Raw genomic sequence first — 16,741 nt, 5'->3', positions numbered from 1 at the left:
GATCCACTTGAAAAACTTGTACACACTTCTTTTGCCCCCCATTTAAAAGAAGACATTTGTGTAATTAACTCATAAATCTTTACTCTCGTACTTTACAATTCCTCACATAACTACAATGTGAATTGTGATTAACTATCACCTTCTATTATTTAAATCAACAAACCTTAATCATAATTACAAACAATACAATTCAAGTAATTATAACATGAATCAACAATATAAAACATTGAAATCAAACGAGTGAACATAGGACTAGTCTAACTCAAAATCAAATATTATCATATTAGGTTAAAAAGCCCGTCTCTAGTTTATTTTTCTTTTTTTTCCTTTTCCCGGCTTGATCTTCTTCTCTCTTTTCTCTATTTGCAGCTTTAATTTTTTTTTTCTTTTCCAGTGCTTTTATTTTTCTGATCGGCCACCACCACTTGTTTGTCGTCTTATTCTTCAACAGCCAATAGCAGTTTCGGAAGGATCGGACATATATCCCGTGTCCTTACTCTCGTCGTATCGACACGAGTGGCTGCCGTTCGGGTGAGTCCGAGCAGCAGAGGATTTTTTTCCCAAATTTTCAAAGAACATGTTTTTGAAACTGATTGATACTTTCGCTGGATCAATAAGATGGCTGGATATTAATTTATTTTAGTTCGACGTGGTGAATGAACTTGATGTTCTTTTCATTGAGCTTGAGTGATATTTTAGTATTTACAATGCAATTATCTGATTCTTTATCTTAGCACCTTTTACCCTTTCATATTTTATAATTTGTGCGTTCTATTTGAATGCTTACACTTTATAATCGTGCCTCTATGTTCATCTTCAGTTTTTGTTTAAGCCATTGCTTGTTTTGGTCCTATTACAATGTCGGGTTCCGGCAACCTTCCTCTTGACTATGAAGCTCTGGCGGAGAAGAAGCGCAAAGCACTTGCCGATATGCAGGGGTAATTCCGTCAAATTCCCTTTTCCTCTCTTTTTTTCCCCTCAAAAGGCTAGAATTGTACTGGCTGACATATTTTGAATGCATTCCTTTGATCGGATAAAGAGAAAGGGAAAAAAAAAAAGAGGTGATTCTTTTACATGTTGATTTCAAATTTGTTTTTACAGCAGTGAAGGATCATCAAAGAAGGCTAGAAAAGAGGATATTTCGGAAGGGATTATGGATGAAATAATGCAAACTTTGAACTGTGGTCGTCGGAGAAAATCAAGCAAGGTTCATATTTTTTAAGCACTTATTCCTTCCTTGCTCTTTTTAACTCACAATATGATAATAATCATAATTACGGTTGTTTTGGGTGGCTTATCAAATTCTTTTGCATGTCTTATTTGTTATTTGCAACTAATGCGGCATAAGAAACGAGGTAGGCGAAAGGGAAGAGGGAATAAACTGAGCCCCCAAATTCAGAGAATTGTTGGAGATGCTACACTTCACTATGGAAATGGTCGTTTCAAAGAGGTATGATGTTTAATTAACAAGTCCATCTCTTTCTGGGGGGTATTCATGTCAGTTAAACAATAATTTTGTGCTCCTAAACACTCACTGCTGAATGTGATATTTTACTTATTATTTTTTGCTGGAATTTGGATTGAGTTGGTGAGAATGATTTTGAAGCGAATATCCTGTACTTTGGCAAGTCCTTGTGCTAGTTTACACGCTTGGCTTTAAGAAGTATGTATAGCAGTTTATAGTCTGCCAGAACTTACATGTATGATCCTGTCTTTTTTTTGTGCCCTGAAACATATGATCCTTCTAGGAATGGTTTCTAATACATATCTTTACTATTATCACCTTTTGTGTTTGCTAAAATGTTGTTATCTAGGTTGTCTGATTTTAGTTTCTTCTTGTACCTAAATGTAATTTTATGTTGTATCAGTTTATGGTCTTTATTTTGGATGGATTTTGACATCTTCAGCCATTAAGCATGAAGAAATTCCTGCTGATACAAAAAGTTTTTTTCTTCTTTTGTTAATTAGAAAAAAATATACTGAAGTCTTTTTCCCATGTGGTGAATTTTTTTATTGATTTTGTAAAGGAAAAAAACAGTTATATTGCTTCTGTTTTTCTACTAGTTGCCCTATTTTTTTCATTATGTTTTTCTGCTTAGAGCCTGCTGCATCTTCTGCTTTTGGCTAGGTTGTACTTAATGCTTTTAATCATGTTCTTTTCTGTGTTTAAGTCCTAAGATTGTTGAATCTCATTGCTTATATCAGAAAAAATAAATGCGAATGAGGAACAATCTTGTTGAAGGCTGAAAAAGGGAAAAAAAATAGTAAAAATGTTTCACATGGTTTCTTGCTTTTTTGTTTTGCCACATGCTCTTGCATCGATGCCCTCTTACTAGATATTCAAAGTGTCACCTTGGATTCTCTCTTTTTGATTAAACTCCGGATCTCTTCACAGTTTTGGTGATTTTCACCAGAAAATATTTATATACATGTAACACCGTCAGCATTGATCAAGGCTTCTGGATTGTCCTTGTATGTGCTACATTTGTGTTCTTTATACGGTTTTGTTTGCCCTTTATATTTTCTCTCTCTTTTAATTTAAACACTCTTTTATCTTTCTCATTTTTAATTCACACACTTGCTGCATGTTATAAGTTGGCAGAGAAACTATTTGCTATGATGCCCAGTTCAATCTGTGTTGGTTGAGCTTTGGAAGATGGTAGTCTGTTTACTTGTTAGAATGTGCTTGTACTTCACTTCATTTTAGAGTTAGGTTCCTGGTGTAATAATTGTTTGTTGGATTTGGTTCAGTTAAACAACGTGTGTATGGGTGTTTTTTTCCCCCCACCCCTTCAAGTCTTTAGTTTTTTGTATTCATCCCTGCTAAATCTTTCCCAAATATTTTTGTTTACAGGCCATAACTGTTCTGAAGGAAGGTGTTCAACTTGAACCAAAATTTCCTCATTTATATCATATGCTCGGGCTTTCTTATAAAGCCCTTGGTGATAATAAAAGAGCTTTTCAATTCTACATCATAGCTGGACTTCTTAAGCCAAAAGATCCTGATCTGTGGAAACTGCTTTTTACCTGGTCCATGTAAGTTTCTTGTCTTTTTCCATTTTATCACTCATTGTTGCTTGATCCAATGGAATAAGTTCTTTTCACCTTTTATGATGTTACTGTAGTTTTGTTGAATACTGACGAGATTAATTTTAAAACTATTATCTTGTCTCTTAGTTAATGCTCAATATATTACTAACTGGTTTCTTAGTTAATGCTCAATATGTTACTAACTGGTCTTTTCTTAGCCATTGATTCATTCTTATTTTAAGGTCTTACTGGAATAAAATATGCTTAGTGTAGTTGTTCTTGGCTCCTTTCTTAGAATGTATAAAGAATACCATCTTTGCAATTTGTTGTATCCTGATATTAGTGCTTAAATGGATATGCCCATATGTTTTTCTTTATAAAGTTGAAGTACAATCCAGCTAATTCTGTTGATATTAGGAGCTCTAATTTTTCATATCAGTACCAATCTTGATTCAATCCAATTAACGTCTATGATCAAGATAACTTTTAGTTCTTTAGTTACATATGGATGTAACTATACTAGTGGATTATGGTGTCACTTAAAAATGTCAGATTTACCATGTCATTTTAAGTACCTCTTAAATAGAGAAAGTATGTCTGTTATCTTTCCCATTTCCAGTGATTTGGAACAGATTTTGGGGAGGTTTGCCTAATTTGCCTCTATGGAGGGTTTTGGAATTGGAAGTTAGGGATTTTATGCTTGTTTGTTTTTACAGAATTTTACCATTCATTGTCCATAATCCAAGCTTATGCTTTATTCAAAGAATGGGTTTTCCTTGGAATAGCCATTTAGTCTTTGTTCCTTAGAAGGCCTGAATAGCCATTTCAGACATCTTTTAAAGCGGCTATTTGGTGCACTGTTAGTAATGCCTAAAAATGTAGTTTTTCCCCAGAAACAACCCTTAACGATTTATGAAAGCACAACTTTGACCTTCGGAATATTTACAAATCCTGACCACCTCAGTCCACAACCTCCTGTTTGTTTGTTTTTTCCCCTCTCTCTCGCTCTGATGGCACCCCTTTCCATTCAAATGTAGTGGCCAAAATTGATCATAAAAGCCCTGGATCTTGAGGCAGTCTCTGACTCCAATCACTGAAGTGTGACTTCAGGGCAGCAGTGCCACCAAATATAGTTCAGTTAAATGATTGTGTCTTGGTCAGTGATCGAAGCTTGCCACTTCTTCCTATAAAGCTGGCCACAACTGCCATATCTGGTGTAGGGAGAGCATTGTTCACTAGCCTATAGAGGAAAAAGGGGAAGAAATGCAGAAAAGAAGAAAAAAATAACATGCTTGGGGAGTGATAAAGAGAAGAGTGCACTGGTGGCAACTACTTTGGCATCGGGGAATAAAGCAAAACCAAGGTGTCTAGAGAGAGAGAAAGGAGGAAAAAAAAAAAACAAAAGAATATTTTTTTAATAAAAGGAAAATTAAGTAAAGAAAAAGAGAAATAAAAATTGAGTTGAAATTTCTTCTTTTTTCTTGTATGTTTATAAGATATTTTAATTAAATTAAATGATGAAATTATATTTTCATTAGCAATTAAAAAACAATTTTAAAATTTAATTTTTATAAAAAGGTAGAATGGCATTTTCAAAGAAATTTAAAAAATAATTTTGAACTCTAAATGCTATATTTGAATGGAAAAATAGCTTTTCATAGGTATTCCTTGTATATTTGAATGGAAAAATGCTTCGAATCATTTCTCCTGTATGTGTCATTACAAGATAGAGGATTTAGACCACAATAGAATGTACCAGCCTCTTTTCATGTCTGTTGTTAAATGGTCAAATATTGAGAAGTAGAGAGTTTGATACTATCCCCTTTCTTGCTAGTAAAGGCACATTAATGAGAAAAAGCTAAAAGTAAAAGAAATTAAAAAGAAATTCAATCAGGCAGTTTTTTTTAATGTCTATTGCCTTACAAAAAAGCACACCTAAGTGCACCAAGTGTGTTAAATGCACCTGACCTAAAAGGATATGAGGCTCATTAGTAAGAGGATTTAATTCTTCTACTTGTTCTCCAAAACAATTTGAGATTTGCTACACATTGACATATTTCAGTTGCCGCTTTATCTTGGTTTAGTTTAATGTCAATTTGTTTACGATCTATTACATTTATCTGTTACAGAGAGCAAGAGAATGTTAGTCTGACCTGCCATTGCCTTTCTAAAGCAATAATGGCAGATCCTACAGATATTAGTTTAAGATATCTTCAAGCATCACTTTATGATGAGCTCGGTGATTACCAGAAAGCAGCCGAGTCATATGAACAAATTCAGCAAATCTCTCCTGACAATGTTGAAGCATTGAAAAGTGGGGCTAAGGTGAACACTGTTTTGCTCCTTTAATAAAATATTAACTCCCAATAATTACCCAGTTCTTAGCTTTTCCACATCTTTTGTCTATTTAGATTGGAAAAATTCGTGTATATTTTCCCTCTATATGTTCTTCAGAGTCAGTTGATTCCATTGATTGCAATGGTTCTAATGTTAATTGCTAGCAATGTAGAAGGTAGTTGAGTTTTGGGCTGGAAACGAATGTACATGGCCTTTTCGGCAGCCAAAGGGGGTGTGAAATTTTAAGATTTTCATTCTTATCTATTAATGTTCATCTTCAATAATATCTTTCATTCTTTCATCACGTGTGTGTATTTATAAGAAAAATTGCATCAGCAAAAATCCTGGATTTTCGGGAGGGTTATACCTAGGGTATGGTCCAATTGTGGGAAATCTTCGCTGCGGATCTTCAATTATTGAGCGTGCAGATAAAAGATGAAAAGATAGACTGATCTTTTAGGGGCTTGGCTTATAGGATCTAAGTAGATGACCTTGTTTTTGGAAAGCCATGAAAAGGGGAAAATGAAAGAAAAAGCTGCAATACTGCAGCGAAGAGTACATATTTAAAAGCATGCCGGGCATGTAAGCCTTTATTCTGTTCATAAATTGGGGTTAGGCTTGTAAAAAGCCATTGTCATATGGTAAGTACTTACGTGTACTGATCTGTTTATGTGGCTTCTGTGGCTAGTTTTAAGAAAATAAGTGAATTACAAATAGAAAAGAGTGTATTGGGGAAGAGGGACAAGAAGAGGGAGTAGGCATCCATGAACTGGTAAATCAATAGGTAATAGTTTTCATTAGTTGATTATCTATATTTAATCAGGTTTATAAATTAAAGGTTTGGTATGGAATAAAATGAAGCTTATCGAAGGATTAAACTATTTTTTTTCTTTTTTTGTTAAATTGTTATATTTCTATCATCAAAATTTTAGTATTTATTTAGTGCTTCAGATTTATATTAAGATATACGGTGTAACCTAAAAGTATGTATTTTGTTCCAAGTTTTAATAGTTTTGAATTTTGTGTATTGAGATTTTGAGTAAAGAGTTTGGAGATTTCCTTCTCCCTTGGTTCTACCAGTTCCTTTGCCGAATTTTTAGGTCTGTCTCCTAAATTCCTCTTTGTCTTCCCTATCTCTTTTATTTCCCCGGTATTTATTGTTTCATTCTCCCTACCCTTGTTTTAAATTAAGAAGAGGGAACAGAGGGAGAGGGAGGTAGTCTGGTTGGGCACAGGTGGGGTGGGGGGTTAAAACTCCCTTAATTTAAACTTTGTTCCAATGATAAATTGGTTTAAGAAAAAACAAGAAACTGCGGTATTTTGTTTTATGTCTACATTGTTTAATTATAATTTTCTATGCTTTGATGTTGACCGATTCATTCTAAATCATGCATGGGAGAGGCCAAATATTTGGTTCTGCAATGCCTGTCTATATAAAATACTGAATGTTTGCCCCTTGGCTGTTATTTATTCATTTGTTTTTTTACTCTAATTCCTATATAAAATTTTATTCCATAACTATGTGTGAATTGTGGGGACACAGTATGCCAAAAGAAAGGAAAAGGAACCTCTCTCATTTTCTGGAATAGGCTGCATATATCTCATTCAATTTCCAACAGTCTCAGCTCTTATAGAATCCATCATCATATCTTCTCTAACCTGAGATGTCTAATTTGTTGTTTCATTCCATCTCAGTTATACCAAAAATGTGGTCAGATTGAACGATCTTTTGCTATTTTGGAGGGCTATCTTGAGGGTCATCAAGATGAGGCTGATTTGAGTGTTATTAATCTTCTTGTTTCTATGTTAATGCAAAATAATGCATATGAAAGGGCTCTTCAGCAAATTGAGCAAGCCCATGCTATCTACTATTCAGGAAAAGAACTGCCTATCAACTTGAAAACTAAATCAGGAATTTGCCACATTCACCTGGGAGATATAGAGAAAGCAGAGGTATACACATTTTTATCTTGTGCTGGTATTTTGTTTTCTCTTTTAATGGCAAGTGCCCAATAAAACTTCTTTACATTCTGCATGCTTCATGGGTGTATTCTTCTGGCTTATATATACAACGTAGCATCCCTAATATCAAGATATTGCTAACCATAATGGAATTAATGTTTCTATTCAAATAACGGCTCAATTAAGCCTAAATAATTGGTGAAGGGCTCATTTGATTGCAATGAAAGCATATGGGCTCAAATGATAAAGTAATCAAGTAGAGAGTTTTTTTTTATAAGCCAAATTTCAAAGATGTTCATAGTATTAGATATCTTGTAACAGGATGCACAAAGGTAATCTTCAGGTTTTCAATTCTATCTCACTTCAATGGTGTTAGATTTTCAGTACTGTTTTTGTTTACTTAAGCCTTTGCTTTGACTGGAATCCTGTTAAAGTCCATTATCTTTCCCATGTCAGCATCTATGTGGCCACCATCTTTTCCATGTAAGCATTCACATGGAAAAATATGAAAGTTCATGTGGTATGCCACATTAGCATCGACTGAGACTTTATTTTGTCATATAGGTGCCAACAGCCATGTAGATGTGGGAAATTTGACTAAGTGTGAGGGCTCTTTGAGCATTTAGCCTTGTGAATACTAGTTCTCCATATCATTGAAATTCAGGGTTTTAGAGGCATGCATTTGGAATGTATATGTTAGAAGTTTGAATTTGATCTGTCATACTCCTTAGTTGTCTCTGAATATTCTTAAATGTCCTCCAGGTGTTCTGCAGTGTTTTGCAATCCATGGCACATGATCATGCTGACTTGGTTACTGAGGTTGCAGATACATTTATGACTCTTGGGCATGTTAACTCTGCATTGAAGTATTACAATATGTTGGAGAATGATGATGGAATTGATGATGTAAGTCAACCTATTGTTTCTTTCATTAGCTCAAATCTTGTTCTCTTTCTCTCTATATTAGCTTTCTTCAAACTGTAAAAGGTGATTGTTTGTCTATTTTTCTATAATCCTGTATTTCTTTGATATAACTCCAGATTTATTTAATTATATCATCTGCTATTTTTCTCTAGATGCAACACATTCTTTTTGCATATTGGTATATTTGAGTTCCATATTTGTTATAGTGCTGATTCCTATAGTTATGGAATCTGTATGATATTTTGGAAAACTGGTTATTTTTTATTTTATTTTATTTTAAAATCAACAGTTGTCTAATGCTGTGTGTTTGAGTTTTAGTGTTCTTAACTATGCTTTCTGTTTAATATATATTTGTGTGCTTTTAAAACTTTAACGTGGTCTAAGACATTTTGCAAGAGACGAAAGGATTAGGACTTTGCTTGCCCGTGTTTTGTAGGAGTTGGAATTATTTGAATTAGAAATTTTATACTGATGCTTTATGCAATTTCTGGGCGATTGTTTGGAGTGCATCGTGTTAAGGTCCCAAGCTCCCACCTTTGTGTCCCATCACTCTTCTTTGCTTTCTTATATTTGCTTTGATTATTGACATAGATGGAACTATGCCTTTGGTTGCATTAATAATGGATCTGGTGAAGTTAGCTGCATCTGTTCAGTCTGTTCTTGGTGTGTGACACCTTTGTCATAGAATGTGGATACCTATGCACATAATATGGAGCATACCTGTAATTTTTGCATGCACATATAAATCTGTTTTATTTGGAGTAGGACGAGCCCTAGGTAGCAAATCAGTGTCTTTAGTTTTCGTTTTCAAAACTAATCAGCAGTTTTGAAATTTTCAAGAAATTGTTGTTGCTATAGCATGAAAATGTAGAGTGCTTGAACTCTTGGGAGGGGCTTACCTTTTTAAGGAACAAGAATTACTCCACATATAAATGATATTAGATGTATCAGCAATCAAAAAGTGCCCTGTCAGCTTAATTTTAGGGTTAGTACTTGGGTATCCACTGTTGAATGTTTGTAGTTCTCTATCGATGAGGAGTGAGGACTGTTGAATGTCCCTGCGTGAATTTAGACTGTTTACAGACTCTATCAAATTTCTCGACTTTTGTTTTGGTATTTGAATAGCTTGTTTAATAGAAAATTTGTGTTGGATTCAGGACCATATTCTTGAGCTTAAACACAGATGTAGAAACTTGAAGGTTATGAACTTGCAGATCATATGGGGTTTAGTAACAAATAGTAAACCAGACCTAGTAATGAGGCCTAATAAGGTCTAAAAATAGGCCTTGCAATTTGGCAGTTACATTGCAGTTGCATTATGGATAACTACTCTAGTTTGATAACAGGGGGTTAGTTTTGTTGCCTATCTTCTAGGTTTCCATTACATAATTGTTAAAGTGAAGTTTCATTTCCCTTAAATATTTTTCCATGGATGTTGATGAGGCTGTACGTTGCTTCTCTCATGCTTGTGGTCCTTTTGGTATTAATTTTTATAACTTGTGAATATCTGTTTGTTTTCAGCTGAGCAGGTTTGTCTTTATATTTCCATGCACCTATTTTATTTTTAGAACACTAGAGTGCTGTTGATTTCTTATTTTTATTTCCTATTTCCTTCGACAGGACCATTTACATCACAAAATTGCTCAGTGTTACATATCCACGGGAGAAAAAGTGCTAGCAATTAAGTTCCTTCGAAAAGGTATGTGAACACATAATTCTTTGGAAGCATTTTTAGCCTATATGTTCACCTAGTAGTTGCATGTTTGTTCCAACTTAAAAAGGGCTCAGTTCAAAAGTCTTTCCCCCAAGTTGTACTTGATCAAAATAAAAGTTCAGGCACCATTTTAGGTGTCTCAGGCACACTTGCCTTGGTGGAACATTTTCCTCGGAGGATAAGTTCCAACAATTCAGGGTGCATGTGTGGAGAAATTTTGTTTGGATGTTTAATAGATTGTTATGAGGAATTGAGGATGATGGATCCGGTTAAATTAGGATTCTTAGGGTCTAATGAAGAGTCAGATTCCAAGATGAAATAATTGTGGAAAATAACAAGTAAAATATAAGAATAATGCAGAGAATTTAGGAGGAAAAGGGAAAAAAATGGTGGGTTTTTTATTTTTTAAGTGCAAAAGGTGATACTCCTATAAGTGCTATGAGTAAATAGCAGAGCTGGAATCATAAGTGTGTGTAGGTCTGCATGCATCTGTTTCCTGAATCTATGAGATTTGTATGTATCTGTAGTAGAACCTGTAATGATTCCTATTATTCTTCTTTGTTATATTGAGGTAAACCTATTGTTTTGATTGCTGTTCCACTTGAATTGTGCATTATAGTCCCAGTTTAATATCTTGACTGTTAACTAGTGTGGATGGAAAAATTAAGAGAAGCAAGATTGCAAGAAATAACCGAGGTTTGACCATGTTAAATACTGAGTGTGAATGTGTGTGGATGGAGAATGCTAGAACACCAGAACACAATATATATATATATATATATATATATATATATATATACATGTTTCAGCCTTGATCTACTGCCACCAGAGAAATACCCAAAGGGCTATGTTGTTGATGCTCTTGACTTCTTGAGAAAGAGCACAGAGGAACCTTATTTACACGGGTCTTGAGACAAAATATGAAAACAATACTAAGGATGATGATTGATTACATTTGATTCTAAACATATGATTTAAATCAATAATTGCTTCATCAATTCCATGGTAGAGTAAGTGAATTTTTTAGAAAAAATACTTGCCTTCTGCATGTGGGAATATCATCATAAAGCCTGATGATAGTCTTAATGAGCTGCCTATTGGAACATCTCTTTACTAGCAAGTTCATTTTTGCACTCAAGTTCTCTCTTTTTAATGGTTGATAATGGATGTGATTCAGCTCTGGAACGACTAGAGAACAACGTCGATGCTCGTTTAAATTTGGCTTCCCTGCTTATTGAAGATTCTAAAGAAGATGAAGCCATTTCTTTGCTTTCTCCTCCCCAAAGTTTTGGTAAATTTTCTCATGATTTTTCTCATCCTTAGCGCGTAGGGCAATCCATAATAATCCTTTCTCTTTAATTTGTGGCATGTAGATTTACAGAATATTAACAAGAATTCTGATACATCTAAATCGTGGTGGCTCAATGGGAAAATAAAATTGAAGCTATGCAACATTTATAGAGCTAAAGGGATGATGGAGGATTTTGTCAATACCATTCTTCCGTTGGTACAAGAGTCCCTTTATATTGAATCTCTTGGGATAAAGGTAATGAGAAGTCTTTTCTAAATCTTGTACCATTTTCTAGAATCTCTTTTGACCAAAACTTAATATGGAGATCCACAATACATCCAGATTCTAGCCCTGAATCACCAAAAATTAGTTTGACTTGATGTTCACATTCAAGAGTACTTTGGAATCAATGTGTGTATAACTCTGATTTGTACATATCTACTGCCTAAACATGTTTACAGTCTAAATTTGAATCTTCTAGGGTATGTGTTCATTTCGCTTCCCTGGTATATTCTTTGAAGTGTAATACACTTCACAATACCAAATGGCACATACTAGAGTATATATCAGCTCCTCCTATTAAAGCACTTCTAAGTTAGTACTCTGGAGCTTTGGTGTTGAGACTTAGGGTGCATGTTTGATGTGTGCATATATCTAACATGGGTAACTTCAAACATGTCTATGACTTTACTTGTGGAGGATCCATATCCATTTTTGTTGAGGGTATCTGTCACTTACGGGTACTCCAAGGCATGAAAAGTTGTGAGGGACATCCATCGTGTGTAGTGATCTGAGCACATTGGATGTATAATCTAAGATCTAAATTCCTGTTTCTTTGTCTTTAAAAGAAATCCATGTGTTCCGGCTTTCTCATTTACTGGATATTCTTGGTCAGATAAAAGTTAGGCGCCGCCTAAGAGATAGTGATCTATTTGAAAGAGTCAAAAAAGTTGATGATCGGCAAACTGATGGTGTATTTTGTGGGTCAAGACCAATGGTAACTGCAGCAGATAGGTGAGTAGTGAATTTCATTTTCAATTCTTGGTGTGAGCACCTCCCCACCCAAACTTTTATACTTTCATAAATATTCCTATGTATTAATGGGTGGCCTATAGAATTATTGTTTTTCATAAAATTGCATATCTCGCTTGCTATTTTTGGTGGTACTTATTTTGCCTAATGAGATTGGGGGAAAAAGATATCTTGATGTTCTTTCTTATAGATGTTAGATCTTAAGTCTTTAACAACATGCAAGTTAAACAATGGAACTATTCTTGGTTATTAGGACTGCTAGTGGTTGAGCTCAGCAGATTACCTTCATTTTCTAGCCTTGCTTGTTTGAGCTTTTATCGAACTCAAGCTCTAATTCAATTTGAATTTGTAAGTATTTGTCAAAGTGCCAAGTTGACTTGAGCTAATTTGCTCCAATTTTGTTTAAATGAGAAGAGCTTTCTCTTAATTAATCTTTGCTTCTTCTTTATTTTATTAAATGAGCCTAAATACAAGAAGAAAGTTTTTTCTTTAATTGAAAAAGAAAAAAAGATAAGAAAAGACCTTGACATCTATTAAACTTACTGCGAGATGCTTGGTTTGTTTTTAGTCCTATTTAATTTGGCATGCCGAGTATTTCTATATACTTCCATTTGGATGGTATCTTCAATCATCCGCATATAACTTGCTTAACACTAAGATCCAATGAAATGGAAAAAGTAAATGAAGGGGAAAGATGGAAAAAAAAGTCTACCAATTTAAATAGATTTTATTTAACCTAATTTCAGGAGCAGTTTTGAGTATTTTAGATCTTAACTTCGTCTTTTCTTAGGAAGGGGCAGTTCTGACTCAACCTCGGTTCTCCATTTGGCAGAACAGGAAATCCATTATACTACAACTTTTTGTCCTATTGAGTCAGACTGCAGTCATTTCCTACTGACCCTTTTATCCTAAATATTGGAATTATGAAACAATCTTCTGAGGGAACTTATTTCAAAGATAATGATATTAAGGTTTGTGTCAAAGCTTGTGTTATTTTCATTTAAAATTAGTACATGACTTAAAGATTTCTTGTTTCTTTTTTCGAATCATCAATCAAAGTATTCTCATGCAGTCCCCCCTTTTCTTTCCCTCCGAATATATTGTATATCCTTTTCCTGGAATCTGTTGTTTTGGGGATGTGTTCCTTCTTTCTCTTCCAGTGGAGATGAACTAACTTTTTGAGAGTGATGTTGGAGGATAGGTTGAAAGCTTCCAGAGCAAGAAAGCTGCTACAAAAGAAAGCAGCTTTGAAGGAAGAAAAGAAAGCTGCTGCACTTGCTGCCGGACTTGATTGGCATAGTGATGATGCCAATGATGAATCTGAGGTAATCCTGATGTGTATATTTATTTAACAAGAATTTAAAATTTTAAACTAACGAGACTGTGATATCAGTCTTACCTACTTGTACATATATTTTATTGTTTGTTGCTGCAGGAAGAACATTTTAAAGAACCACCTCTGGTTAATCTTCTAAAAGATGAGGAGCAGCAAGACCTTATCATAGACGTTAGTGCACTTCTTTTTATTTCTCTCTTTCTCTGATATCTTTGAATTTTAAATCTTTTTCCTCACTTCAGGAAAAGTTTATGACTCTGAAGCTGAGTGTTACAATTTGGATTTCTTTTGACCATAAATTCTTTTACATGATTCCTTTATTTCCTTGGATCTTTCAGACAGATAGAAGATATTTTATTCTTTCTTTCTTTTTTCATACTAAATAAAGGTTCTTTCTGCTAATTAGTTATGCAAGGCATTGGAATCTTTGGAAAGGTATTATGAAGCATTGGATATTATCAAACTTGTATTAAAATCAGGTCATAACTTTTTCCCTGTTGAGAAGCAGCAGCAGCTTCGATCACTTGGAGCACGTAATTCCTCACTTTACCTAGTGTTCATTCTTTTAGATTTGGCCCATTACATGTTTTCTTCATCATTTTAGATTTTTGAACTTCATGTTATTTTACAGAAATGGCATACTACACCATGGATTCCAAGCATGGGTTTGACTGCATAAAGCACATTGTTCAGCAGCACCCTTACAGTATTACTGCTTGGAACTGCTATTACAAAGTACTTCCAAGGTATTCATCCCCCTATGTTTATTCCATTCTTGGACGTTTTTTTGTCAATTTTTATGATTTATTGTTCTTTCTTGGGAGGAGAAAATTATGAAAAATTTCTTGGTTGAGAAAGGTTTAAATTGTATGCACTTATATATTTCTATATATGGTAAAAGAAATTATAGATAATATGCACATTTTGCAACATTTATATAATTTTAATCAGATCTTGGACCTTTTCTAGAAATTTGAGACAGATTTAACAGTTATTTAAAATTGTTGTGGAAGTCTCTTAGGCAAGCATACAAAATGATGAAATAATTTAAGGGAATAGTAATAGCAATTTATATGCTTGATTGTTACTGAATTATTTTCTTAACAAATATTTTCTTAACATTTAGCTACAGGAATGCTTTTTTTTTGTATTGCTTTAAATTTCAAATTCATATCATAGATCCCGTAATATTATGAAGTTGGAGGTTAATTCTTATTTTCTAATTTAACAGGTGTGGGGTTTCTTAGGTTAATTAATTTTGCTCAAAAATAGTAATCCCAAATATTAGGAAAAGACGAGTTGAAAAGAAAATTTAAATTGAATTATAGTACTGTAAATTTAACAATAAATTATTTGTCTATGAGAAGTGAGAACGCCATTTATGGTTCTGAATTCTGGTTGTGGAAAAACCTTAAAATATCTTAAATAAAGTTGAGTATTGTTATTTCTAAACCATTTACTAATATTCTACATCACACTTTCCATTCACTTGCATGCGCAGTAGCATATTGCTGAGTTGCTATCTGTGCTAGGTTAGCTGTTGTTTTTGTTTGAAATAACTGTAATATATATGTTATAGAAAGTTTTGAGTAACATAGCTTGCGACTTTTGCTATCAAACTAGTCATAGTAAAAGGGACATTCAAATGATCTTGGACCACTTTTTGAAGCTTATAAGCATACCTGGTCATAACTTTTAGTTGCTAAGCATCACTTGAATATAATTTGTATTTATCATGTGGCATCATATGTTTTGCTTTTATTGTCATCTTGACTTGTGCACATATTGGTCTTTCTGAATACTCTAGTTACTAATTTCGGTTTACTTCTACTGTCTTAGATCGGGAAAATGTTATTCAAGGCATTGTAAGTTTTTACGTTTTTTCCGTAGCAAACACAAAGATTGCATACCACCTATTGTCATTTCTGGCCATCAGTTTACCGTGCTTAGTCATCACCAAGATGCTGCTCGAGAATACCTTGAAGCTTATAAGTTGTTGCCAGAGAATCCTTTAATTAATTTGTGTGTTGGTATATTTTCTTCTCTCTTTTGGTAGTTCCCCTAGGATGCTTATATAAAAACATCTTATCACGTCTTGTTGATGTGAAAATTTTCATTTTACCTTATAGGGACTGCATTGATCAATTTAACCCTTGGACTTAGACTCCAAAACAAGCATCAGTGTATTGCACAAGGTTTAGCTTTCCTCTACAACAACCTTCGTCTTTGTGAGAACAGCCAGGTTTGGTTTTCTTCTCATACTTTATCTTGCATTTTCCTATTATAAATAAAACTTGTTCAAAGGAATGTTTTGGAATTCAGTCATCGAAATGAGTATGTCCATGGATTACTTCAGTTAGTCAGTTTATCTATTTTGCTCTTTTACTAATTCTTGTGATTCAATTGGTTGGATGCAAAAGAAATGCCTCTGCTGACACAACATTGTGCAGGAAGCACTGTATAATATCGGACGGGCATGTCATCATGTCGGACTGGTGACCCTGGCAGTTTCATACTATGAAAAGGTGTTAGCGATGAAGGAGAAGGATCATCCAATCCCAAAACTCCCCAATGAGAACTGGGATCATGCGGTAGAGAACCACAAAAAAGATGGGTATTGTGACCTTCGCAGGGAGGCAGCTTTCAATTTGCATTTAATCTATAGAAAATGTGGAGCAATGGATCTTGCTCGCCAAGTCTTGAAAGATCATTGCACCTTTGATTGATATATGTGTATTAGTGTGTATATATATGTATATAGATTCATGATCTGTGGAGTAACATGATACTCATCAGCTCAAAATTTAGCTGTTAATATATCATAATATATAAATTGTTCAATTATATTTTCTTGTATTATATTGTTTCTTTATCAATTCGATATTAACTCAATTAACTAAAAGAATTCTGTAAAACAAAAGAATGAATATTAATATGGCGGTGCTTTGTCTTTTACTATTCTTATATAAAACAACTAAAGATCTAATGTTCAAATATTGGACTCAAATCCAAAAAGGTTTGTTCATTAGTGGTTTACCATTTTACATACAATTCAGTTAGTAATTCTTTATAATATAATTTTAACTCATATCGAAAAATATAGTGATAAAATTGA

General features: G+C 33.9%; 1 protein-coding gene across 2 annotated transcripts; it reads left to right on the top strand.

The window, feature by feature from the left end:
* The first annotated feature begins 302 nt into the window (after nt 1-302).
* LOC105765228 (uncharacterized) lies at nt 303-16,470 on the top strand. 2 transcript variants are annotated; one of them, XM_012584218.2, is made up of 19 exons: nt 303-531; nt 821-938; nt 1,105-1,207; nt 1,349-1,450; nt 2,855-3,036; nt 5,160-5,355; nt 7,063-7,320; nt 8,092-8,235; nt 9,874-9,952; nt 11,145-11,258; nt 11,341-11,513; nt 12,154-12,272; nt 13,492-13,615; nt 13,726-13,797; nt 14,033-14,159; nt 14,258-14,372; nt 15,466-15,656; nt 15,756-15,868; nt 16,077-16,470. In XM_012584218.2, exons 2-19 carry the CDS (start codon nt 859-861, stop codon nt 16,350-16,352), a joined length of 2,568 nt encoding a protein of 855 aa, XP_012439672.1. In that variant the 5' UTR covers nt 303-531; nt 821-858; the 3' UTR covers nt 16,353-16,470. The 2 variants fall into 2 exon arrangements, with proteins under 2 accessions (XP_012439672.1, XP_012439671.1); XM_012584217.2 differs by having other exon boundaries at nt 1,102-1,207.
* The last annotated feature ends 271 nt before the right edge of the window (nt 16,471-16,741 follow it).

The sequence above is a fragment of the Gossypium raimondii genome, chromosome 12, assembly GCF_025698545.1.
Source record: "Gossypium raimondii isolate GPD5lz chromosome 12, ASM2569854v1, whole genome shotgun sequence".
Lineage (NCBI taxonomy): Eukaryota > Viridiplantae > Streptophyta > Magnoliopsida > Malvales > Malvaceae > Gossypium > Gossypium raimondii.
Note: the sequence above shows the minus strand (reverse complement) of the source record. Positions and strands in the feature narration are given on the sequence as shown.

What these genes read in the sequence shown, in the direction of transcription:
- LOC105765228 (XM_012584217.2), top strand. Translation starts at nt 859, where the DNA reads ATGTCGGGTTCCGGCAACCTTCCTCTTGACTATGAAGCTCTGGCGGAG. An exon ending in GAAATGGTCGTTTCAAAGAG is followed by an intron (nt 1,451 to 2,854) that starts GTATGATGTTTA and finishes TTTTGTTTACAG; the next exon opens with GCCATAACTGTTCTGAAGGA. An exon ending in AGCAAGACCTTATCATAGAC is followed by an intron (nt 13,798 to 14,032) that starts GTTAGTGCACTT and finishes TCTGCTAATTAG; the next exon opens with TTATGCAAGGCATTGGAATC.